Source organism: Nothobranchius furzeri, chromosome 10 (assembly GCF_043380555.1).
Source record: "Nothobranchius furzeri strain GRZ-AD chromosome 10, NfurGRZ-RIMD1, whole genome shotgun sequence".
Lineage (NCBI taxonomy): Eukaryota > Metazoa > Chordata > Actinopteri > Cyprinodontiformes > Nothobranchiidae > Nothobranchius > Nothobranchius furzeri.
The window spans coordinates 51,554,731-51,581,289 of NC_091750.1; the positions used below are offsets into that span (position 1 = coordinate 51,554,731).

Genomic DNA, 26,559 nt, shown 5'->3' on the forward strand with positions numbered 1-26,559 from the left:
TGTGTGTGTGTGTGTGTGTGTGTGTGTGTGTGTGTGTGTGTGTGTGTGTGTGTGTGTGTGTGTGTGTGTGTGTGTGTAGTCCTTGTGTTCCTGGATATCAGGAAAGTCAAGTATTTACATTCTCCATCATCTTCCGGAGCTGTTTGCACAAAGACTATTTGCGGCAGTCCTCATCGTTGCCAGGTTGGGTAATCAGATCGTGTTTATTGCATCGGGGCTGTTTCAACATATCACTGTAATGATAAACAGAGAAACTGGAGTTGTTTCAGATGGAGTCCAGCAGTTGCAGCGGGTATTAACAGAGGGCAACGTAATCCACACTGTCATTGACAGTGGCGGCCGAGAGGCACGAGGACAAGGACGAACTGAAAGTTTTATGAATCGAGCCGCACCTGAACCTGCTGATCTATCCGGCTGGCTTTCAGCTCTTTCCAGACAGATCGCCGCTGAGATCAGATAGCGAAACAATCCCAAATATTGTCGTTTGCCTCCACGATGAACACCTTGACCTTGTGTCCTGCAGAAAAGGTGCCTGATTAATTCTGAGATCTGTGCTGTGATTCATATTTCCGATGTCTAAAGATCACCCATGCATTTAAATTAAGCGCATAGCCCTGAAATTCCAGAGGAAATAAAAAAAATATATGCATTTAAAAATAAAGGAGGCGATATATCCCACTGAGATATTGTGAGGGATGATAGTGTCCTTGATTCTGGTAAGATTGTTAAAAAATGTTTGGTATGTGGGTGAAAGTGTGCTGTCTCTCACACACTCAGGAATGCTTTAAATGGGTTACTGTACTAAGGCGATTATCCTTGTGTGTGTGTGTGTGTGTGTGTGTGTTTGTATATAAGCATGCCTTTTGCCTGTGTGCACACTGTGCATGTGACGGCATTTGCAAGTGTGCGGGCAGTCATTAGTTGCTTGCAAAAAAAAAACATTTTTATGAACAATACACCATCCGACTGAATTTTTCATTGCCCCCCTCTCTGACACCGTGCATAAGTGAGAAATGGAGGTACGCTGCATCTTAATGGTTTTATGTTCTAATCTTTAGCATTATCCTGTACTTACACTCACAGGAGCTTACACATGCCAACCTCATTTCATACAATGCCTGTGCCTTTAAGAGGGATGGAAAGTCAGGAGTAGGGTAATAGGAGAGAGCGGGGGATGGAGACGGATGAGCGAGGGAGAAACACAGAGAGACAGTGAGGGGAGAGGAAACATAAGGGGGGAGATGGGAGCAGTCTAAAAATAAACCACAAATGCTTTTTAAAATCTTCACTGGAGCAAAGTATTCATTGGGATAAATGGCCGCTGCAATCTGACCACTGCTTCCTCCTACAAGATGCTGTGATGTTACCCGTGACCCAAATGTGTTTGTGCTTGGCAAATAATAATTTTGAAAGAATTTGTTTAATAATTTATGAAGCGCTCAGGCATTGTGCAATAAAATGGGTGAAAGAGAAGAAAATGTCTGCTGCGTGCAGTCAGTCGAGAGGTTTGGACTCGTGACTGAAGACGCTTCTCTGCCCACCTTCTCTTACCTTTCTCCTGCTCCATGCTCAGAGAGCCGTCTGATTTGTGTTGCATAGCCATCTGCTCGGACTAATTAACTAATTAACTAATTAATGGACTCCAGGGATAGGCCCACCATCGTGGGCTGGGAGAACATTTTTAACCTCAGGAAGAGAGATGAAACGCATCTCGTGGAAACATTTCACCACAGTTTCTTCCCAGTTTCTACTGTTTTTATTTTTCCTTTCTTTTTATCTGCAAGTCAGCAAGTAAACTGACCTGATTGAATCTTCTACATCTGATGAAAGGATTTGTGATTGTTTGATTAGCATCTTAGTAAAACCAAACTAATTGCTCAGATTTGCTAAACTACAGCCACTTAATTAAAAATGACAAGTAACAATTTTCAGAACTAATTGTTTACACACCAATTTGTACTTCTTTCACACCTTTACTCATTATTATTAAGAGTTAGCTGATATTTTTATTTTGACGTGTTTGACGCCTGATGAGGCTTTTTTAGGCCGACAAACCTTACATGACATGTGGAGGGGTTTGTGTTGGCCATTCACAACCAGATTTTTATAACTCATTTCCTTCAGGCAGACGCTGGAGCAGCCTTAAGGCCCAAACAAAAAAGCTGAGGAACAAGTCCTTCCTCCAGGACGTGATGCTCATGAACTCTGACCTTTAACCTGTCCTCCACACTTTGTTCAAAACACTCCTTTAGACATTTATTAAAGAACATGAGTAGTCACGCTCCCATGTTTCTGATGTGCTGCTGAATAAAGAGCTAAACTACGGTTGGATTTAAGCCTGATGGCTAACTTGATTGGAGACAGCTTCTTCTGGGAAAGTGTGAAACACGGGGTGGTTAGCGGTAGACCACAGGCTTGACTTTCACTTCATGTCTCCATTGAACTCGCCGGCCTGAGGTCCCTGACTTCACAGGATCTGCTATCAAGATCAGATAAGCTAAATGTTTCTGTACCAGCTAATGGAGCCTCAGCAGTTAGCATTTTGTTTTTATTGGTGTAAAGTCGTTCTTGCAATTCAGAGGCACTTAGCTCAAAAGCAATACTGCATTTGTTACAAGTACTATTATCAGTAAAGGAGGCAGTGGAGTAACTGAACAGCTGACACACAGAGCAAGAGAATACAGGAGGATGTTAGTATGCACAATAAACTAGCAGACCTTAGATAAATTAAAAATGTGTGCCAGACTAAACATCTCAGGAATGTAAACCCCAGAGCCAAAACCAGCTGTAAATGTGAAATTACAAAAATGCATTTATAAAAATGCAGGGAGTCTATAGAAGCAAAAGCGTTAGCTAAGAAGAAAGTGTAAGTACAGGCAGCAGCAGCCTTTGAAATTTGTAGTTTGTCATCTGAGCAGGAGCAGATCTAGGGGGGGTTGAGGGTGGGTCAGAGGCACCCTGACAGCATGTTTGGTTGACTTGAACACAGGAGAGGAAGTTCCTTATGAAAAAGGGTTGGGAACCATTGGTTTAGCCTAATGTCGGATGTGGAAAAAAAACACGTGAATCTGAAATTGATAAGAGATTTTTGGACAAATGACAAATGTCACACCGGCGTACCTCGGACCTAAAAGTTGCCTACATCAGAGCAGAGGTTCAGATGACAGGTTTTGGACTCTTAGTCTTATTTCCTGATATTTGGACATCTCTCCTAATAGCAACACGACTCTACCACTGACTTGCAACCTGGATGTTTTATCTCTACAAATAACACAAGCCTAAAGGAGTTCTGCTATGTGGGGAAGTTGCTAATGCTAACGGTTAGCTTCTACTAGCCGACATGTTTTCTGCTGTTTCTGGACGCTAAACCAACAACAGCCTTTCCCGTCGTGAGTCAAGATCAATGAGTCCATGATTGCTAATTCACAGATCTGTGAGGATTTTCAAGTCCTCATGCTAATGCAGCAGACAGGTGTAGGAGACTGTTTTTATGTTCAGCCTGCATCAAAATCTCAGAGTGACTGATTATTATCAGAAAAAAAAACATTCAAAAACTTTTTTCAGTCAGCCACTCCTTTAAAAACATAAGATAATCACTTTCTACATTTCCAATTTCCAAAAAGTAAGTTTTTATAACCAAATGGTGTTGGGGAACCAATATAACTAATGAGTATGTTCCAAAAATCTAATTTATCAGATTTATAGATCAGATTTGTCTTTTCACTATAAACTTTTGTGAATCTGTTTTCAGTTTTTTGGAAACATGAGTTTTATCAACAGTCATTTCTGAATCGTATCTTGACTCAAAAACCTGTAAAACATCATTATGTCACAAAGTATTTCAGGTTTCATACATTTATTCATTTCTACATGATGTTTGTCTTCTTTTGGGTGGACACTATGAGTAATGCTGTCTGAGCTTTGTCGTTGAAGAAAAAAATAGCATGACCTTGTGCATGAATTTTATGTTATAATTCCTCGAGTTCAGGGGAAACAAGCTCAGTTATGAAATGATTTTATTTCTAGGTATGCCTGACATAAGATATGATACATAATTGAAATGAACCCAGCACTAGGCCTTCAGATGGAGCCCGTGTTGATAAGAAAGACAAATTTACATCGACAGATCCCAGAGAGAAATACGCTTTTTTATCCTTTAATATTCTTACAATGTTGCATTTAGATATTAAAGATAATCCTTAGGTTTTTCTTTTTTTTTCGCACAGTATTATATAATCCCTTCTGGTCCAGTCCTCAGGAAAGTTTCACACGGTCCCACAGTTTTATTTTATTTCATTTTTATAGCACCTTTCAGTAAGTTTATCTTTTAAATCACATTTTTCTTTGAGTGTTAGTATAAAATCTGAACAAGTCTCATCCTTCCTGTGATGTCACAGCGAAATTATGTAACACACGCTTCATCTTCTGTCCTTTTCACCTGTGTCACTTTAGGTCTGATAATAGCTTGGGGCAAAATTCAGTTTATTGCCTGTTTTCTGTCTGAGGGTTTCTTTTTTTCCTAATCCCCATGCCCTTGTTCTTTCTTCTCTGTCCTGCACACAGAGATATTTGCCAGCGACCCACTACAGTCACTTGCCTCGGTCTAAAGATCACTCCGCAGATGTCTCAGTAGTCCAACACTCAGATGTCTGAGTGACAGTTTTGGATTTCTGAAAAGGGTTTTTATAAAGGTGATTAGAACCACAGAAATATAGGCGCGCCACCAGAGAGAATGAATATTCGTCGCCGAAAAGGTCAAGAGGTCATCTACAAAATGTATTGAGCTGAATTGTGAGTCTTTGGGTTAAAACCTGATGGGAGGTTCGTGTGCTGTTTTTCCCATCAGCTCCAAAGGAATTTCCAGTTTTGGCCTGTTGAGATGTGCTTCCGGTAAAGCCGGATGCTTGTCTGACATGTTAACAGTAAACTCCAGCCAAAAGTCTCCACTCATAGACTACGTTTACATGCTGCCAATATCCGGGTTATGATCGGGTTAAGGTCGGTATTCGGGTTTCTGAGTTGATCAGAATAACCCGTTTACGAGCATAAATAGAAAGAGTTACCCCTAACTTGCATCACCCGATTTAAATGCGGACGTTGGGGTAGCGTCAGGACGTATGGACTACGTCCAGACGCAATATGCGTCATTTCCGGTTCTTCTTGTTCCGGTATCTGTGAAAACAACAACATGTTTCCCAGTTTGGAAGAGGTAGCGACCACGTTTGTTTGCGCTTTAGTTTCCTCGTCACTCCAAAAGTGTGGTGCTGTGCCGCAACTCGCCATGTTGCTCCCAACTTGTTGTTTACTTCCGGTGTTCTGGCGCATACAAGACGTCTCGCTACTCAAAAGACCACAATTCCTTGCGAACAGAGCATGCGCAGAACACACGCTTTGATGGGGATATCCCAATATGCGTTTACACGACCAAACATTCGGGTTAGAAAAGGGTTACCCCAGGTGTAGTAACTGGGTTTTTAAAAACCCGGTTATGAGCATATCCGGGTTTTTGGTGGTGTTTACATGGCCGTGCGGAACCAGGTTATTGTGAATATTCGGGTTTTAAAAGGGTTACTGGCTGCATGTAAACGCACTGATAGCTTCCATCGAGATGTACTGCCCAATAAGGTCTGGTTCTCGTCTGTTGACAGTGAACTGGAATGTGCGAGAAGGAGGGCTATAAAAGAAAGCACCCCGTGATTGTTCGGGGTCTTTGTCTAGAGGCTGTCCTGGATGAGCTGTGAGCAGATCAATTAAAGACCACGCTGTCAGATGGTGATCCCGTCTACGACTCAGTTCTTAAGAATAACAGAAATGCCCACAGAATCTGTCAAACACAGTGAAAATAAATATGAAAAGGAATAAATTAAGCAGCAAACAGTGAATAAATCTGTCAGGGAATATAAAAATAAATGTGAGAATATAAAAAGACACTTCTCTTTAGGGAATAAATATGACTGGTTTTAATGTGACGGTAAAAAGGTGGCAAAACAAAAATAATACTTAACATTCATAAAATCAATATATATAAATATATATATGTTTACTTTTTATTAACACAAAATTTTAGCTAAACAGTTTTTTAATCAGCTGATCAGCTATATGTTTATTCTCAGGTTACTTGTTTCATAGAAGTATTTTTCCACGTGTATTTTCTTATTCTTCAACAGATTTAATCATCTCACTCTACCGCGTTTCAGTCTACAAGGATTAACTGAATAAATCTGGATCTAATATCCTATTCTAAACGTTGTAAATCATATGATGTGGACTAGGTTTTTGTTATAATGCATCCATCTTTTCTCAAAGCAAAAACATCAGTTTAATGTATTGTTTTCTTGCTGCACACTTTCTTGTTGATGCAACACAGGGAGATTTACCATGACTCATCACATAGGCTGAATGTTTTTTTTTTGTGCCACACTCTATGATGTCACAGCTTTTTTTAAAAAGGGAACATCTAATCTCACGGTGAATTTAGGACCACACTGTGTGACGATCTCCCTCCACTGCTCGCTTCAGTTCCCTTTCGTTTTCCCGGTCCTGTGTCTTCACCGAGAGGTTGACGACTCTCCTCGCAGTTTCTTAGCTGTTACCTAAAGCGAGTGTTGAATATGCATGAGTTCAGCCTCGAAAACTGCTGCTCTCAGCACTAAAGTCCGAAGGAAGCCCAACTCAGCAGCAGGGGTGGAGGGGTTCAGGTGGAAAATTTACTACAAGAGTAAGAAAGAGAGAGTTAACGCTCCATGGTGGAAGATGCTCTAAACATTTATCCTTTTATGTCGTTCTCATCAGGAAAGACAGGTGGCGCTAATTCAAGCCAGAGGTGATTCTCTGACTCAACAGCATCCAGCTTGAACTCAGCTGTTGTGTATTTGAATAAGAACGTGCCTAAATGATTGTGTGAGTGCTTTTGTGAGTGTCTGTCCGTATAATTTTGCCAGTAGCCCTGGATAGTTGCCAGGCAACTGTGGCTTGCTGCTCATCGCTCGGCCGGGTAGCAGACACTTCCACATGCTCGTGGTTCCGATGAGCAGCGTGGGTCAGTGGTGATACATGGCCGGGTCAGAGTCACGTCAGGCCAATAGCTGGGTGATCGCTGGCATGATCCCAAAAACTAAACACAAATAAAACAATCCCACTGAACAGGAAATATTAAACATATACCTTGGTTACTTGCAGTATTTCTCACAAAAATAAGTAAAATAAGACCACTTCTGCTTTGAAGGTGTGGTTGACTAAAAAAATATTTTTTAATTATTATTTTCTGATTAGAAATAGAGTTTTATATGCAGGCTGAACACTAAAATGTGTCCTACACCTATCTCCTGCGTCTCACGTGACTCTGCAGTCACCCAAAATTCAAATGGGGGACAGGAAGTGTTTCGCTGAACTACAAAAGCATGATGGAACAATGAGATTTTACTTGGCTGGCACAGATGCAATATTGTGAAAAAGTACATTCTCCTTTAGGTTATGACCATGTACTTTTAAAAGTTGGACTTTTCATACACTGTGGAGGATTTACTCAGCGCTAAAGCGATCGGCAAAACAAACAGCCTTTTGCTGCATGCCTCATATTACACTGCAAACCAAATGAAAGCCTTTTATAAGCCTGGAAGCCTCCAGCTATTTTATTTCAGGCTGGTTAACTGTTTAGTGATCCAGAGAAGCTTTAAATGATTGTTGTCTTGTTTTTGCTCATGTAAGCAGTGAGTTGTGCTATTTGAATTCATTAACTCACAATAATAATGCTATTGATAATGCTAATGATGAGCCTGTGCTTTAATCTACTTGTAACTAACATTTTATGCCTTTTAAATCCAAATTTCTGGTACATTTGGTTGATTTGAATAAGGTATAAACGCTACGTTACAACACTAAGCTAACTGCTAACAATATTAGCACTCTGAACACTATTTGTGGTGAGGACACATGAAAACAGCAAACTTTTAACCTGCCATTTTTATGGCTGTGTTTCTCAGTAACTGCTTAATAAAATGCCATGAATACATTTGGTAATATCTTACCTGTTAGAAAGCGATCGGTGTGTCACACGGCATTCAGGACAGAGACTGAGAGTGGCTGTGGTTTCTCATAAATTAGGTAGCCTTTTTTTTCTTCATCACATTTTAATCATCGTTGTTCTGCTATGGGACAGAATTCACTCCTCTTATTACATAATCATTGCTTTTATTTGCAGATTTTGTGTTCCTAACAAGAAGTCATTGTTGAAAATGTAAACAACTATATTGACTTTTTTAACAAGTCAGACAAACATTTGGACTCTCTCCAGGCGTGGCTCGGCAGGAATCATCACTTACGTTAGAATCATCAACAATAAAATCCTTACTGCCTGCTCTCCGTCATGCTCACCATCTGTTCCTGTGTACTATACTCTACTGCTGTCCTACTTTCTTCCAGCTGCCCTTAGGAACATACTGTTAAATTCATTTACTTGGGCTATCCGTGTCATCTTTAGTGCTCATACATGGAAACATGCCGAACTTCACAGTGTTTTATTCACGTTTAGTTCCATCTCACCTCACTGACGTTGCTGAAGATCTAACAAGGGTCTTTTACTCTATTTCCATATGGTTTTTTTTTATATTTTTATGATGGACTGCATACGGGGTTAGGGTTAGGGTTAAGGAAGCAGAAACTGTCACTAAGCACACAAACATTTTCTTTTCTTATTCTGATAAGTGATTTGTTGTTTATTTATGTAGAAAGCACTTTATCAACACAATTGTGTGTTAATTAGCCTAAAATGTATGTTTTGACCTGTGTGAGAGAAACCAGACAATACCCATGCACGCATGCATGTATGCATGGGAGAAAGCATGCAAACTGTGAGCAGAAACACTAAAGTTGGGTTTTCAATCTGCAACCTTCTTCCGCAAGGCAAAAGTGCAACCAAATGCACCCCCATCCACTTGTTATAGTGACAGGACTACTAGGAGGTGTTTGGCAGTGTTATGAATATTTTAGCCATTCGTACGTGTTTTAAAATCTATTCTATATTATTTGCTGTGTGCACTGCTCAATAAAATAATGGAAACACAAAAGTAAGATATCCTAGAGATTAATGAATTAAATATTCTTATTAAATATGTTCTTTACATAGTCGAATTTGCTGACACCAAAATTAAACAACACATCCATGGAATTCATATTTATCAACCCATGGGAAAAACACACTACAGGCTGATGGGCGGAGCGAGACACGATGTCCCAAGTGTGCTGAATTGGATTCTGGTTTGGAGACGGGCTGACCAGTCCGTGGCATCAATGCAGGAACTGCTGACACACTTCAGCCACATGAAGTCTAGATTTGTCTTGCATTATGAGGAACCCACGGTCACCCGCACCAGCATATGGTCTCACAAAGGGTCTGAAGGTCTTATTCCCTTTGCCACTCCGCACCATTACTATTTAATGTTCATGCTGACGACAGGGATGTTTATGTTTTTGTATTTAGCAGACGCTTTTGTCCAAAGCGACTTACAAGTGATCGGCATTTTGCCCTTGAGGCTAACAACAACAATAACAACAACAACATTGACATCAGTCATGGAGAGTAGGGAACAAGGAGTGGACAGTAGAGAGGGGGGACGGGTGCAGGCAAGGTGCTAGTTAAGAAGATGCTCTCTGAAGAGCAGGGTCTTCAGGAGTTTCTTGAAAATTGAAAAGGAAGCCGCAGTTCTGGTAGTGCTTGGAAGGTCATTCCACATTTGTGGAACGATGCATGAGAAAAGTCTGGATTGTCCTGAGCGTGGTGTAGGCACTGCTAGCCGACAATCCTGTTATGACCGGAGCGGCCGTGCAGAGACGTGAGCCTTTGCAAGAGGATTCAGGTAGATGGGAGCCGTACCGTCTCGGACTTTGTATGCTAGTGTTAGCAATTTGAATTTGATGCATGCTGCTAGTGGTAGCCAGTGGAGCTCAATGAACATAGGGGTGACATGTGCTCTTTTAGGCTGATTGAAGACCAGACACGCCACTGCGTTCTGGACCATTTGAAGAGGTCTCACAGTACAGCCTGGAAGACCAGTAAGAAGAGCATTGCAGTAATTGAGGCAGGAGATGACAGTAGATTGCACCAGGAGCTGGGTGGCATTTTGCGTTAGGTATGGTCTGATCTTTCGTATGTTATACAGCGCAAAGCGGCATGAACGAGCAACAGAGGCCCGGTGTTCATCAATCACAACACCCAGATTTCAAACTGCCTTTGAAGGAGCCAGAGATAGGAAGTCATTCTGGATTGAGATATTGTGCTTTATGGATGGTTTTGCTGGGATGACAAGTAGTTCAGTTTTAGAGAGGTTGAGTTGGAGATGGTGGGATTTCATCCATTTTGATATGTCAGAGAGACAGTTTGATATTCGTGCAGAGACAGTGTGGTCGTCCAGTGGAAATGACAGATAGAGCTGGGTGTCGTCTGCATAGCAGTGGTAGGAGAAGCCATGTGATCAAATGATCTCACCCAGTTAGGTGGTGTATATAGCATAGAGAAGAGGTCCTAGTACAGAGCCCTGGGGGACTCCTGTGGCAAGATGGTGCACGGTATAGGACTGTCCAAGCCAAGATACACTGAATGATCGTCCTGTGAGGTACGATTCAAACCAGGCGTGTGCTTTCTCTGTGATGCCCATGGTAGAGAGTGCGGAAAAAGGAAGCCATGGTTGACAGTGTCAAATGCTGCCGATAAGTCGAGCAGGATAAGCACTGAGGATTTGCCTGTCACTTTAGCTTCTTTTAAGGATTCGGTCACTGCTAACAGAGCAGTTTCAGTGGAGTGGCCCTTTTTGATCCCAGATTGGTAAGGGTCAAGCAGACAGCTTTGTGAGAGGTATTTTGTGATCTGCTTGAATGCCACCCTTTCAATGATTTTGGACAGAAAAGGGAGGAGAGAGATAGGTCGGTAGTTCTCCACATGATTAGGAGGAAGAGATGGTTTTTTTAGCAGCAGTTTAACCTGAGCATGCTTGAGAGAGATGGGAAATGTACCGGATGCCAGTGATGCATTGATCACATGTGTGACTGCTGTGGCTACTGTAGGAGCAATAGCTTGGAGCAGCTTAGCCAGAATGGGGTCAAGTGGGCATGTAGTAGGGCTGCTGCACGTGAGAAGCTTGGACACACAGTTCTCAGTGACAGGGGAAAAAGAGGAAAATGAAGCAGTAGGGCCTGAGATGGTTGGGCTTGAAGGAGATTGTGGTAGTGAATGTTCAGGAGTGGCCAGTTGAGTAAACAGTTTGCTTATCGCTGCGACTTTGTCAGTGAAGAATGAGGCAAAGGTGTCAGCTGATAGATTGTTGGTAGGAGGTGGAGATGTAGGGGCGAGCAGAGTTTTGAATGTTGAAAATATTTTCTGAGAGTCAGTCGAGCTGAGAATTTTGTCAGTGTAGAAAGCTTTCTTTGCATCAGTGATGCTGGTAGAGAATGAGGACAGTAATTCATGAAATTTCAATTGATCACCAGGATCTTTTGTTTTGCTCCATTTCCATTCCGCAGCTCTAAGATTGGTGCATAAAGACCGGAGGGTATTATTTAGCCAAGGGTGCGACTGAGGGGATCTAGCAGGTCTAGTGGCTAAAGGGCACAAGTTGTTAAGACAAGAGCAGAGTGTGGAGCAGAGTGACTCGGTGGCATCATTCACTTCATAAGCAGAGAATGTGCTGAGAGATGGAAGAGTGGAGGCAACAAGAGAGGAGAAGTAGTTGGGTGCCAGATTGTGGAGGTTGCGGTGGAATGAGACCATTGGGGAGGAAGCAGTGGACCTCCCTTGTAGAGACGTGCTGAAATGGATGAAGTAATGATCTGAAAGATGCAGCGGTGTGACAGAGATTGTGTCTATGGCACAGTTTCTGGTGAAAATGAGGTGAAGTGCTTTTCCAGCTTTGTGAGTTGGAGGACTTTGTACTAGTTTTAAATCAAATGATGACATTGGTGACAGGAATCCTGATGAGCTGGGATTGTCCAGGTGAATATTCATGTCTCCAAGGACCATTGTGGGACAGACGTGCTCAGGAATGGAGGAGAGCAGGGTGTCGAGTTCATCAAGAAAGTCTCTGAGTTGACCTGGTTGACGATATATGACAACCAAAAAGAATTTTTTCGGTACAGTCACCTGGATGGCATGGTATTCAAAGGAGTTGTATTTAGTGATGGGTAGCAACTGACTATATATCCATTTATTGGAAATTAACATGCCCGTTCCACCACCTCGGCCAGATGCACGAGAAGTGTGGGAGAAAGTGTGGTTAACTGAGAGAGCAGATGGGGTAGCATTGTCACATGGTTTGATCCAGGTCTCAGTGATAGCAAGTGCATCAAGTGACAGGTGGTTTGCATATGCAGTAATGAAGTCAGCTTCGTTTACAGCTGATTGGCAGTTCCACAGTCCCATAGACAGGTGGGTGTCTTCGGGGGGAGTTGATTTTAGCGAGCGGAGGTTTTGAAGGTTGCGAAAGTGGTTTGCTGTGTGTGACCTTCCTCTGAAGCTAGTGATCACAGGTATGGGATAATGGCACATTTTGCTAGGTGTTGATGGAGCGGCGTCTGGGTCGAGTTTGTTTGCTCTGTGTACCTGCTCTGTGGACACGCGCAGGTAGGATGTTCTATTATCCACATTTTACATTCAATTTATAACAAATAATTAGGATTCTGAGTTGAAAATTTGTTAAAGTCTTGCAACTTATCTTTGTTTACGCAGCTCTGGTTATTAAGTCTGAAAGTCACCAACAGCAGAGGTGTCTAGTCTAGTGGGAATTATTTTATCAATCTGTCCCACCTGCATGCTTCCTGGTTCTAGACCCGATCTTATTTGAGGCTGTGGGGTCACCAAGTCTACACCTGTAAATGCTTCTGCACCTGCATGTGTAATCCGACACCAGCTGTCAAAAAGCAACAGTGTGGAAGACAGTTAAAGGATGGCCCAGAAGGAATTTCTTGTACCCCTGAGAAGCTACGGCGTTCTTTTTGTATTACACTAATGTTGGGTGCAGAAGACTAAAAGCTAACACTGAGCTAACAATGCTAACAATTAATTAGAAACAAAGTTTTCTTTAAAAATCTCTCTAACTGTTTTTTTTTTAATTACCAGCAACTCAGTATCACTGTGAGAGGTTTTTATTTACTTCTCAACTCACTGTGTTTGTTTGCCAGCCAGAATCTTCTGACACTGGTCCATAACTGGCAACAACTGCTCAGAGCAAACTCGTTTGTTTAGATGGACTCCAGTATTTTGTCCACAGGATGACATTCCTGTCGTACTTGACCCCAAGAAGCACCGGAAGTTCTACATTTATCATCTGGTGATATTTGGGCTACTAAATAACAAACTTCTTGTCAACAACCATGTAAGATTTTAACTATTTATAACGTCTACACAGAAACACTCTTTAAAAAAGCTGAAATATTTATTTAATATTTACACATGACGCCTTAGGAACTGATTCTTGTTGTCATGCTGACATGTTTCTTCACGTTTCCTAGTAGCTAGAATCACTCGTCCATCTCTTAATGTTGAACCACTTGGAAACTGAATGCAACTGAATTGCAATTTGACAAAGACCCATTTTTTAATTGTTGATGAGGAGTTTTCTCCCTTTAAACAGGTTTTTAAAGGTAATTATGTCTGACCTTATTGCTGGCCAATTCAAAGCTGTTTCTTTTTCCTTTCAGCCATGCCGTTGGATGTGTGATGCTCTCAGACAGCTTTCTTGCCTTCTACAACAATAAGATCTTGCTGACTATATAGCACTGTGAATGCTCTTGGTTTTGAGAATCAAAGATTTATTTAACTGTTTTAGCTCATAGTTGCTGTTGATGTTTGTGCCACATAGAGCGCAGCCACCACATTCTGCTGCAAAAAAGCACACAACCCTAAAAAATAACCATGCAGTATAAAACATTCAGGCTTTTAAAAACAGTTTCCTGAATCACCACGAAATAACCTGAAGTTATTGAGAATAATGTTGTGTTAAGACAGTAGTAATCGATCAAGATACCTGATCACCAACAGGCCACCAACAGTGCAACACTAATTTGTCCGCCATGTTTTCAGAGGTGCAGACAAACTGTTTACAAAATTATTAAGGAAAGTGCTCAAAAGGAGGAATTTGGAATATTCAACCCAAAGAAATATGATGGCAGATTTATTAAAATGACATTTAAACATGGCCTTTGAATATAATCAAAAGAAAAAAATAGTTTCATCTTACTAATGGATAAAATGTAATATTTTACTCTTTACCGTTGCTTTTTTGTTAGTAAAGATCTCCTAAGTTAGTAAATATTAAATGATCCTTAAAACTTATCCTAAACTTAAAGGCTTTTACATTTAAACTAAGTATGTTTAGTTTAGAAATGAGACCATTTTAGCATACTCAAGGTAAAAAAAATAAATCCTGTTTTCATTTTTTGAAAGCATTGGATGTAGACATGCGGTGATGTGGTGTGTTATGGTGACACAGTATCACTGCATATCCTGAGCAAACCACTTTGGTGTTGGTCCTACTCTGACTAGCCTCTAGCTAGCCAGCTCAGTCCAATAATCTCTATTTTTCCAAACTGAGGTCATTCAAAAAGCTATCCATTGAGATAATTGTTAAAGTATTTCCTCTGAAATCCACTTCAAAGTATTTAAATTATCCATTTGATTTGTAGTTTATTTTATCATTGTTTGTGCTGATCCCTGTTGGCCAAAAAATACTCAGTGTTTCACGTCTACAATTGTAATAATTCAAGGCCAGTAGCGTTAGATTTGACTTTTTTATATTTAATCATTTTTCAGAATAGTAAAAATCAATTTAGACGCCTCCCCAAAGACAAACAGCAATAATTGGTTATCCTTTGACTGTATGTTTTGACAGCCAGTTAGACCCAGTAACTGGTAAATTGTGCTTGTGAAATTTAGGGGAAAAAACAGGAAAACTGGGCTCCTGATCATTAATCACAGCTAGTTATTAGAGATGAGAGCTGAAAGCCACCACAGAAACATGTTAGCAGGACAAAGTGAGGGCATTATCCCCCATCCCCCAAGGACACTGACTCGGACAGACGTTTCTATTTTCCTTCGAATTACTGCCAAATCATTCCTCTCAAACATAATCGAGACGAGAGCGCTTCGTGCTTTTTGTGAGTATGTAACAGATCCAAATCACAGCTAAAATCTGTCTTTAGTTTAGGAGCTTCGCTCTCAGTTGCAGTCAGAAGAACTGTGAAACACACACAACAAGTGAAGGACCAAACACGAGTTGACATTAGCTGTCCAAATCAGAAACATGCATCCATCTATTCAGTTTCTGTAGCTGTCTTGTTCTGTTCTGGGTCATAGCCCATCTCAGCAGTAAAGGAGTGGAGGTTAAAACCCTGGAAACATTTTCCTGTCATCACTTCCTCCACTCCTACAGTCATCACTCTGAGGAGCGAGCAGCTTATTTGAGTCATTCTGCATGTTTTATGAGAGTTACAGTCACCCAAACGGTAATAAAGCTAAAAAGCTGCATTTGATTCTGGGTGAATTCACTTGGAACACACGTAAAGTACTGTAATGTGCTCTCCAAAGAACAAAGCATTCTGCTTGTGTGTGTGTGTGTGTGTGTGTGTGTGTGTGTGTGTGTGTGTGTGTGTGTGTGTGTGTGTGTGTGTGTGTGTGTGTGTGTGTGTGTGTGTGGCATTATGTTCAGTTTGTTTGATCTGGTTGTGGGTGTGCACCTGCTGTGGAAATGTGGGTCCAGGAAGTAGGTGAAACCTGCCTTCTGTTGCTCTCTGGCAAGTTCCCCTAGCTGTGTTCGGTGTGATTTTTTTGTTTGTTTTTTTGGGTTGTATTTTTTTAGTGTAGGCATCACAAGTTAGTACATTGGTGAGTGTGTTTTGTGTGAAATCTCCACAGACTCGCAGTAAGATGGTGGGTGAGAAGTCCATGACAATGACAAGATGTCATCTTCTGCACGAATGGAATTATTAAAGGACAAACCCAAATAAAACTGGCTTCGCCTCTCCTTCATTCACACGTTACCTGCGTTTTCTCACTTCTTCTCTCTGTTTGTTTTTGTTTATCCTGCAGGATTTCTGAGCACAGGAGACCAGTCTGCAAAGGGGAACTATGGCTTGTTGGACCAGATCCAGGCTCTGCGCTGGCTCAATGAAAACATTGGCCACTTTGGAGGAGACCCAGAGAGAATCACCATCTTTGGCTCTGGCGCTGGCGCCGCCTGTGTGAACCTTCTCATCCTCTCCCACCACTCCGAGGGTGAGGTTCTTTTAGTCCCATTGCCACACTGTTGGTCCAAATCAGTCAGTAATTAATCCACCAATATGCACAATTAAAATTTTAATTCAACTGATCAAAAAATACACAATAACACCACTTTTTATGGTACTTAGTTTATCCTTATGTGGAACACAGGGGGACTTAATATTACTTGTTTACTTGTTATAATATTTCTATGGTCGACACGAAACATGTTCATGAAATTCTTTACTCCAAGTCCTTCTCAAATAAAGTGATTTATGCAGTTTCATTCTTGACAGTTTTGGTACCTTCCAGAATGAGTCATTTCAGTTGTCTGTCGCTTTAAGAAAACAAGCTGGAGCTGGCCACGCCCACCCATCCCCTTCTTTGGCTGCTATAAGCTGAGAGGCCCCAATACCTGCGAGGGGCTGAGAATTGAGTTGCTGTTTCACCAGCAACAGCTCTCTCTTTGAATGTTACAGTGGGTTCACTGTTAAATTTCACATTTGTGATATCATGAATGGAGACTTTTTGAATCAGCTTGTTTTAGGCAGATAATTCCTAACAACAAACGTGGACCAGGATTGTGCAACCCAATTCAAAATTATATTTTCATGCTGTAAACACTTTGGATGTTTTTCTGTAATTTAAAAACCCCTTAAAGATTTATAATATGTTGCTTCACAAAATAAGTAGTTCTGGTGACATTTTGTCTCAGGATTCCTTCTTCAGACTTTTTAAAGTAAGTGAAAGGAAGTTTATCTTGGTAGGTTTTTTTTTTCAACAAAAACAGATGAAAATAAAACTAACTAGACTTTAAAAAACTAGAACAATAAAGTTGAATCAGTGCGTACAAACCTAATAAACATGAAGGAGCTCAGTGATGTTCACTAAAGTAGAAGCTTCTTACTTATGGTCATTGTTTCTGATGATATGTTCTACACATAATACACGTTCCAAATCAGAATGTTTGTCAACGATGCAAAGCTACAAACATGACCTCCATCATTGTTGTTTCAGAATCTCACATTTAGGATTGATGTGACCTCGTTGAGTTTCGCCATAATGGTTTCAGAACAATCAGATTCCAATTCTTTGCTTTGAATCTAAATAAACATGCTAGCAACTGAGCAGCTAACAGAAGGTCCGTTGATGTTTTTGTATGGAGTCTGAGGCCCTGTCCACACGTAGCCGGGGATCTGCCAAAACGTAGAATTTTTCAGACCAGTTTGGGCATTTGGAGTGAATAAATATAACGTATTGCACTAAACTGCCAGTTTCACATCTCTAAAACACCCACCAGATGTTTGATCACTAATCCTCTGATGTGATAGTGGTCAGCAGAGCCGAGAGAGAGAGAATCTCATTTTAAACCCCACCAAGAACTCAGATTATGTTATTACTTTAGTGTTAACCTTCACACTGTCAAAGTAACCCTGGTGTCATGGTCTGCATTCTGCATCTCCCTCATTTCTGCATCTCCCTCATGTGTCTCCTTGTCCGCACCCCCTCATGTGCCTCCCTGTGGTTCCCCAGCCCCCTCCAGGTTCTCTCTAGGTTTCCTTCACGTTTTCCCTTAGTCACCTCACTTATCATTAGTCTTCTGTTAGTTTTGATTTTCTCAGTATTCTCCCTTTAGTTCATTTTGCTCTCTTCCCCATTTTTAGGTCTGGTTTCCTCCCCTGCTCCGTTGTGCTCCTCCTCTCTGTTCACTAGTCTCACCTGTGCACAATTCCCTAATCACCCAGCCCTTGTGTATATAACCCTGTCTGCGTCTCAGTGTGTTGTCGGTCCAATGTTCGTGTCGGCGTTGTCGTCCCCCCCCCCCCCCCCCCCCCCCCCCCCGGTCACTAGGTTTTGCTACTAGGTATGTAGGTTTTTGCGCTTTGGATATTTTTGGACTTTTAGTTTTGTGGACATTAAAATAAAGGATTTTACGTTTTTTTTCTACCTGCCTTGTATTGTTCTGGAGTCTCTGCATCTTGGGTCCTAACCTCCTCCTGGCTCGCATCGTGACACCTGGACAAAAAAACATATATATATATATATATATACTAAAAGAAGCAAATCCTCAATATGCACAAGATAAGGAGCATATTTTTTGTCACGATTCAGAGATTATGGAGTGAAACATGAAACAGCAATTCATTTACTGAGTAGCCAATTTGTTAGATGGAGATGTGTTGCAGTTAATCCAGGTTATAAGTCTTTACTTACGTCTAAGTAGCGACTATAGAGTGTGATTGCTGCTACAATATGAAATACTATGAAGGTTCTTTGGTTTTCTGCATAGATAGTTTTTCACACTGGGTTTTTTTATTGATGGTGTCATTCGCAGGATTGAGCCTTCTATCTAAAATAAATGAAATAGGCTGTAATGTGGTGCTGTTTCTGAAACCAAAAAGTCAGGAAAAAGTTTCTTATATATTTGGAGGTACTGCATGTGTTTGCAGAGGAGGGATGAGATTAAGGAGACAGAGCTGCAGCTAAGAGGCTTCTTAATTGATTTCACAGGGAGAGGAGCGGAGGTGGGGCACATGCATGTGTGGAGGGGGGCTTAATTATTAATGACAGAATCTGCAGATAAAACAGGGGGACAGCAAGACTTTTTTTACATAACAGTGCAGCGATGCAACAGCGCAAACAGCTTTCTTCTCCCTCTTTCTATCTTTCTCACTTCATCCTCCTCCAGCTCACCACCGTGGGCTGCTTTTCTTGCTGCTGTCTCTCGTTATCCATAGTGGGAAACACTCTATTTTCTGTCACTAATGTTCATAATGACTTTCTCTAGCAACTAAAAGCAGCAAGATATCTACTTCATTTTGTTTTATGCAACATATTCTTCAACCGCACCTCCTCCGAGATGTGCATTATTTAAGGCAGTTGCTATGTGAGGTCTTAAAGGACTCTCAGCTGTGAGCAAGAATGTGACAGCCAAAAAAAAAATAAAATAAATGTCATGCTTTGTGTAGGCCTGTTCCAGAGGGCTATTGCTCAAAGTGGCTCAGCCATCTCCAGTTGGTCCGTCAACTACCGACCTCAGATGTACACCAAGATCCTGGCGAAGAAAGTGGGCTGCACTCTGGGAGACATGGCCGGGTTGGTGGACTGCCTACGGAGGAAGAGTTTTCGGGAGCTGGTGGACCAGGACATCCAACCAGCACGCTACCATATCGCTTTTGGTCCTGTGGTGGATGGTGACGTGGTGCCAGATGACCCTGAGATCCTAATGCAACAGGTAATGATGATGTTCTCAATTAGATCTCCATAGAAAGATTCATAACCTTTCTAAAAGAAAAAAATGTAACTTAGTTTGGCTCATTTTGGTTTTGCCATTTGTTCCTAGGGCGAGTTTCTCAACTACGACATATTGCTGGGTGTTAACCAGGGAGAAGGCTTGAAGTTTGTGGATGACAGTGAAGGAGAAGATGGAATATCAGCTGCCTCATTCGACTACACTATCTCCAACTTCGTGGACAATCTATATGGCTACCCTGATGGTCAGATCCTACCTATTGTCCTGCTTTCTTACTGCTTTTATTTGTTTTATATATTTATAGCTAGAGCATGAGAAACATTTATAGCTATAGGGTATTTAACAAAATCTTCAGCCAAAATGCAGAAAGGCATTTGACATTTTATTCATATACATTTACCATCCTGCACATGTTAGCTGTCCTTTGCTCCTACACACCTGGTTGACATGAATGAGTTAACAGGCCTGTGCAGAGTTAAACATGGTAAGCAGAAGATTAAATTACTCCATTCAGGTGTGGTAGAGCAGGAAACACAGTAAACTAGCCGGACGGTAGCCGCTGAGGACTGGAGTTGGTGACACCTGCTACAAAGCATTTCAGTTGATGATCTCTCCTAGACCGTAGCAAAAACTTGCTTTTTTTCTATTTTCATTTAGCTGTAAATGTGCTGCCAAGCAACTGTGGGATTTGTACTGTTGGTTGAATATATGCCAATCTTTAGCTCTCAGACAGGCATTCACAGGTTGAAGTCCAGAAAAGAGATAATGGTCAACCCAATGACTGCAGGTGGCCAGGGGCCTCATTTTTAAAACTTTGTGTAGAATCCTTACTAAAACTCTAAATAAAATTGTTACGTAAAATAATTTTCCAACCTATAAAACACAGCTTACACACGGCTCCACGCAGTTTCTGCTTAACAAACCAGACCTGTCTGAGAAATGTGCTCAGGTGTTTTTGGGTCATATCCCGCCTCCTACACCAGCTTTCTACCATAAACAGCCAAAATATTATGAATGGTGTGCATAGAAATAAACCTGCTTATTGATGGCATTGTTTCAGAGATGGGGGGATGTCTATAAGTCTGAAAATGTGTTCTCACGCCAGATCCAAAGTTTGCTTAAATTTGCGAACATTTTTCTGTCAAGCTTTATTTTTGTTTGCATGGAAAGTCACTTAGCAATTTTCAGACCCAGATTTGTGCATAAGCAAGTTTTATAAATGAGCCCCCTGGTCCTTTTTTGGAAATTGCTCTTTGCTAGGAGTTTATTCAGATCAAACTTTGCAAACGCAGGCTCATCTACTGTGATCTTTTGGTAAAGAAGGCTAGTTTTCATTTCAACCCTTGCAAATAAGCCACACTTGTTCAACATTTTTAACAATTTAACATTTAACTAATAATTTATAGTTTTTAGAGTTGAAGATATGACTACATTTGGGGCATGGGGCGTATTACATGGTCTTAATTCATCTGCCTGGAACACTAACTCCTATTGAGATCAGATGCTTTACTACATGTTTTCTGTCTTGTTTAGCCTAGACTAGACATGAAAACTGCTGGAATGTTTGCTGTAATAGAAGTGCTTAAAATTCATTGATGAGGCACAAACTTATAATACTACTACTACTACTACTACTACTACTACTACTACTACTACTACTACTACTACTACTAATAATAATAATAATAATAATAATAATAATAATAATAATAATAGGGATGCACCGATCAGGTTTTTTGCTGCCGATCACCGATACCCATATCAAAGAATGCTGATCACCGATCACCGATACCGATCACGTGGATTGGCCAGAAATTTTCTACAACATTATAATGAGTGCTACAAACTACATAATCTGGGAATAAAGGAAATGTAACCTAATCTAAAATGGTCTGTCGGACTGCTTTGATCTATTTTGAAAACTCTGATCAAAACCGATAGGGGTGCTATCGGCCGATTGGGATCAAATGCCGATCCATCTGTGCATCCCTAAATAATAATAATAATAACATTAATAATAATAACAACAACAATAATAATAATAATAATAATAATAATACATTTTATTTAAAAGCGCCTTTCAGGACACCCAAGGTCACTTGACAGGAAAAATACATTCAGTAAAATACATTAAAACAACAATAAAACACAATGAAGAAAAGGATATAGAAAAAAAAAAACAATTCAAATAAAATCAGAGGTTATAGGCAGATTTGGACAGGTGTGTCTTGAGTCTGGATTTGAAGAGGGTGAAACTGTCAATATTTCTGATGTCTGGAGGGAGTGAATACTAGAGATGGAGAGCAGAGTGGCTGAAAGCTCTGCTCCCCATGGTAGTGAGACGGGCAGAAGGAACAGCAAGATGGAGGGAGGAAGATGATCTGAGGGAATGGGAGGGGGTGGTAATACTTATGTCTGAAATTTATGGAGGAGAGAGGTTGTGGATGGCTTTGAAGGTATGGAGGAGAATCTTGAAGATGGACCTGAATTTAACTGGAAGCCAGTGAAGCTGCTGGAGAACCTGGGTGACGTGGTGAAAGGAAGGGGTTCTGGTGATAATATGAGCTGCTGAGTACTGGACCAGTTGAAGTTTATGAAGGAGTTTGTAGGGGAGACGAAAAAGAAGTGAACTGCAGTGATCGAGACGGGAGGTGACGAGACTGTGGACAATAATGGCGGCAGTGTGAGGGGTAAGGGAGGGGCGGAGATGGTTTATCGATCGAAGATGGAAATAGGCTGACCGAGTTATGTTATTGGCGTGAGCATGAAAAGAAAGTGAAGTGTTTAATGAGTGGACTAGAGGTGGACTTTTTAAATGCAGAGTGACAGGTCTTTAAAATTCTTTAAAAATCGTACAATGTGATTTCCTGATTTTTTAACCCTTCGAGCCAGAGCATTCCCTAGTTGGGGGACAAACAAGTGTAGTAGCAAAAGTCTCTCTCAGTGGGAATGTAATTACAATGTGAATTTCAGACCCCTAAATCATTTCTAAGTGGGAGAACTCGCTCCTAACTGTACATATGTTGGTTTTATATCACTTCATTTTGACATTTTGCCATACACTCTGTCATTATATGCCCACTTATGTAATTTTGTTTTTTCCAAGGTAAAGATATCCTGAGGGAAACCATCAAGTTTATGTACACAGACTGGGCTGACAGGGACAACAGTGACATGCGTAGGAAGACCCTTCTGGCTCTGTTCACGGACCACCAGTGGGTGGCCCCGGCTGTTGCCACTGCCAAACTGCACGCCGAGTTCCAGTCACCAGTTTACTTCTACACCTTCCACCACCACTGTCAGACTGAAGCAAGACCAGACTGGGCAGATGCCGCCCATGGAGATGAGATCCCTTATGTGTTTGGGATTCCCATGGTCGGGGCCACTGACCTCTTTCCTTGTAACTTCTCCAAGAATGACATAATGCTCAGTGCTGTAGTCATGACATACTGGACCAACTTTGCAAAGACTGGGTGAGTAAAAGGCCATACTTAAATGCATCAACATTGATGCATGTATGCAGGGGTGGATTTAGGACTGAAGAAGATCCGGGGCTTAACACACACACGCGCGCGCACACACGTGACACGTACTAGTCAACATCATATATATTTGTCTTGTACCACATAATTGTTAATCTGAAGTTACATATTAAGCATTTTCAGGGCAGAGTATTGTTCCTGTTAGTGTTTAGTGTGAGATGATAGTAAATATTCCCTTTTTTCTCCAACAACTAGTAAGCTAACTTTAGGCAAACCAGCAGCACAACAAATATTTTCAAATAAGACTCACAAACCTGATTCAACACCAGTCTCATCAAAGCTGGGGTTCTGTCATTGTACTTTTTGTCTAAAAAACGTCCTTATGTCCATCTTCACTCATGCGTTTCAGGCAGAGACTGTAGAAAAAGCCGGCTGCTGAAGGGCTTCTTCTACAGTGGTGGAGGCTCCGGCAGGCTGTATACAAACTACTGCCAGCTGCTCCCTCTCTGTTGGACTTTGGTACTGCATGTTACTTCCGCGATTTAGACCCGGGGCTTTTCATAAAACATCCGGGGCTTGAGCCCAAGTAGCCGGGCCTAACGCCGCCCCTGCATGTATGTAATAATAATAGTGACCTTTTGAAAAACATCCATGTATATAATCATGTAATGTGAACGTGTCATTGTAAGGGTTTTGAACAAAACGTTCTTATATACTGTTACAAAATGTTAGAGATCAGAGCTGTAATAAGGTACACATATTATCCTTTGTTATTCTCAGACTAGCTGTACGCTTCTCAGTCCTGTTGGATATAAACACTGTTTTTCTCAAGGCTGTCTAGGAAGCTATCAATGACTACGATAATGATAATTTATTGCATTTGTGCAAAAGGTAGCTCAAAATGGTTGAGAAGTTCCTTTTAGTTGGTCCAAAATCAAATCTCTGATAGATTTATCTGATGTCTACCAACTTATTTCCAGCAAGTATAGTAGCTACTGTACCTATAGTCAGGGATGTAGGACTGTGTCAGTCAGTTTGCCAAAGGTGTATTTATGGCCATGGATTCATTTCCAGTTCTTTTCTTTATTGTGGTAAACACATTAAACACAGTCAGCACACCATTTCTCAGAGATTTAAGACTTATGACTGTTATTTGAGTAAAATGGAAAAATACATAGAAACAGAACCAACAAGTCAAAAACCCCACCAAGATCTGTATGTTCTACTTCAAGTACCAGTTACAAGTATAAATGATAAACATACAAGAAGTGAATCTCCTCTGGCAGTTAGTCCACTTAATGAACACTGTGGTTTGTTTAGATTGTGCGTAGTTGATGGTGAAGGTTCTCAGCCATCCAGGTCATGGTAATCTAAAGCGGTTCAAATGAAGGTAACCTTGAAAACTTTTCCCTTCTTATCCGAGGGGCTTGTCAATGTCTGACTGGAATTTGAGAAAGTCAAGCTTATAAATTGTAGCTGTCTGTTGTTGCTTCATGACCTGAAACTACCTATGAATACCCCCCGAGAAGTTGTCAATGTTGCTAGGCTTTGTTGTGTTGGATTGTTGTTTTGATAAGATGCAGGAGACCGTGAACTAGACTGAAACTGTTTTGGAATCAGGTATCAGTAGTCGGGTTCTGCATATGAGTGATCAGTCTAAACACTTAAGACTGGCTCTGTTTATGCATATGCAAACCAAATATAAAAGAATAAAACAGAAGAAGGAATAGCCCGTGTAATTTTGCTGACCATTATAATAAAACAAAACTTTCAGGTTGTGTGCTTTATATTGTGTCTGCAAAAATTAGGGGAACACAGAGACTAGAAATAGCTTTTTTACTCTTGTTTGCACAAAGAAACTTGAGGCAGAAAATTAAAAAAAGAGGCAAATGTTTGAAAAATGTAAGTGTCAGAGCAGACAAATCTTCAAGACTCTTTCTCAGAAGGCAAAGATTGTTGAACTTCTCAGCACCTCATTAGCTGTGCATGTGCACCTGCTAATTCATGCAATTATCCAATCAGCTAATAGTAGCATTGGAATAAATGAAATCCTGAATATAAAGACAGTTAATCAGGAGAGTGAGTTAATATTCATGTCAGAAATAATCTCACGTTTTTAGATGCACAGTATTATGTCAGTTTGAATATTGTATGTGACGTTAGTCTCTGTGGTGAACGCCGGATGCAGCTTTACAAAATTAACTTGATTCTTTTGTTTTTCCAGGGATCCTAACCTCCCCGTTCCTCAGGACACAACATTCATTCACACTAAGCCTAACCGTTTTGAGGAGGTCATCTGGACTAAATTCAGCTCCAAAGACAAGCATTATTTGCATATTGGCCTGAAGCCTCGTGTCAGAGATAATTATCGTGCCAACAAGGTGGCTTTTTGGCTGGAGCTGGTGCCTCATCTCCACAGCTTACATGATGAACTCATCAGGGACATCACCACACGACTGCCTCCTGGAGGCACCGGGCGCCGAAAGGTCCCTCATGGTGGTACGCGCTCCACCCAACACCCGGTGATGTCAACCTACCCACCAGAGCCCGAGCCTGACGGTTCAGAGAGACCCCGCTACTCACCTTTCCCCAGCGAGACGAGGGACTACTCCACGGAGCTCAGCGTGACGGTAGCTGTTGGTGCTTCGCTACTTTTCCTAAATGTCCTGGCCTTTGCTGCACTTTACTATAAACGGGATAAGCGTCATGAACTGATGCAGAGACGACACCGTCGGCTCTCGCCACAGCGCGGCACGATGATGGGTATGGGTGTTGGCATGGGAGTCGTAGGGGCCCCGCCGCACAATGACCTGGCGCTCAGTCAGGAAGAGGAGCTTATGTCACTGCAGATGAAGCAGCAGAGGGTGGAGTTGGAGCACGGGACACCTCTCCCTTCCCGTGGCATTCATGGTGACCTGGAACCTCTACGGCCTCCCGTGTGCCCACCCGACTACACGCTAGCCCTACGGCGGGCTCCAGAGGATGTGCCACTGATGACGGCAAACACCATTACCATGATCCCCAGCACCATCAGCAGCATGCAGCCGCTCCACCCCTTTAACACTTATCCCCCCATCCCAGCCCCGTCCTCCACACCTGTCCCCAGCCACAGCAACAACGCCCTGCCACACCAACACTCCACCACCCGGGTATAGGACAAGGCACAAGCTCTGCTACCCTCACAGAGATGCACCACAGAAACTGCTGCATCCAAACGCCTCCCTCACCAACCTCTACTCTTATTTTCTATCTTTTTGTCTTCATCAAGCCCTCAACTAAAGCTGCAGTTTGTAAGATCAGAAGCAGTGAAATACCTCTGAGCTATAATCATAACTCAAAGGGGACTTGATTGAAAAGCTCCTTTGTAATTCTGGGCACATACTGCTTTTCCTTGCTCATGCTCTATGAATGTTTGGTGCTTAGGAAGGTCGCCAAACTTGCCGCTTGAACTGTGTAGCTTCCTCAACGAGGTGTCATAATCAGTCAGAAATTTGATGTGTCGCTCGGTTGTTTGGACCATTCATGAGTGTGTGTGTGCGTGTGCCTGCGTGTGTGTGTGTCAGTGCAAAACAATGTTTATC

At 41.5% G+C, this 26,559-nt stretch overlaps 1 protein-coding gene across 2 annotated transcripts in view; it reads left to right on the forward strand.

Moving 5' to 3' along the window:
• Positions 1 to 26,291, forward strand: part of nlgn2b (neuroligin 2b) — a 44,637-nt gene extending 18,346 nt beyond the window's left edge. The window contains exons 4-8 of one of the 2 annotated variants that reach the window (XM_070555326.1): positions 16,073 to 16,258; positions 19,213 to 19,478; positions 19,587 to 19,740; positions 22,603 to 22,969; positions 25,203 to 26,291. In XM_070555326.1, coding sequence (XP_070411427.1) covers positions 16,073 to 16,258; positions 19,213 to 19,478; positions 19,587 to 19,740; positions 22,603 to 22,969; positions 25,203 to 26,133 — 1,904 coding nt within the window. In that variant the 3' untranslated portion in view covers positions 26,134 to 26,291. The remainder of the gene's footprint in view (positions 1 to 16,072; positions 16,259 to 19,212; positions 19,479 to 19,586; positions 19,741 to 22,602; positions 22,970 to 25,202) is intronic. The other variant, XM_070555327.1, reaches the window with a different exon arrangement.
• Positions 26,292 to 26,559: the final 268 nt, after the last annotated feature.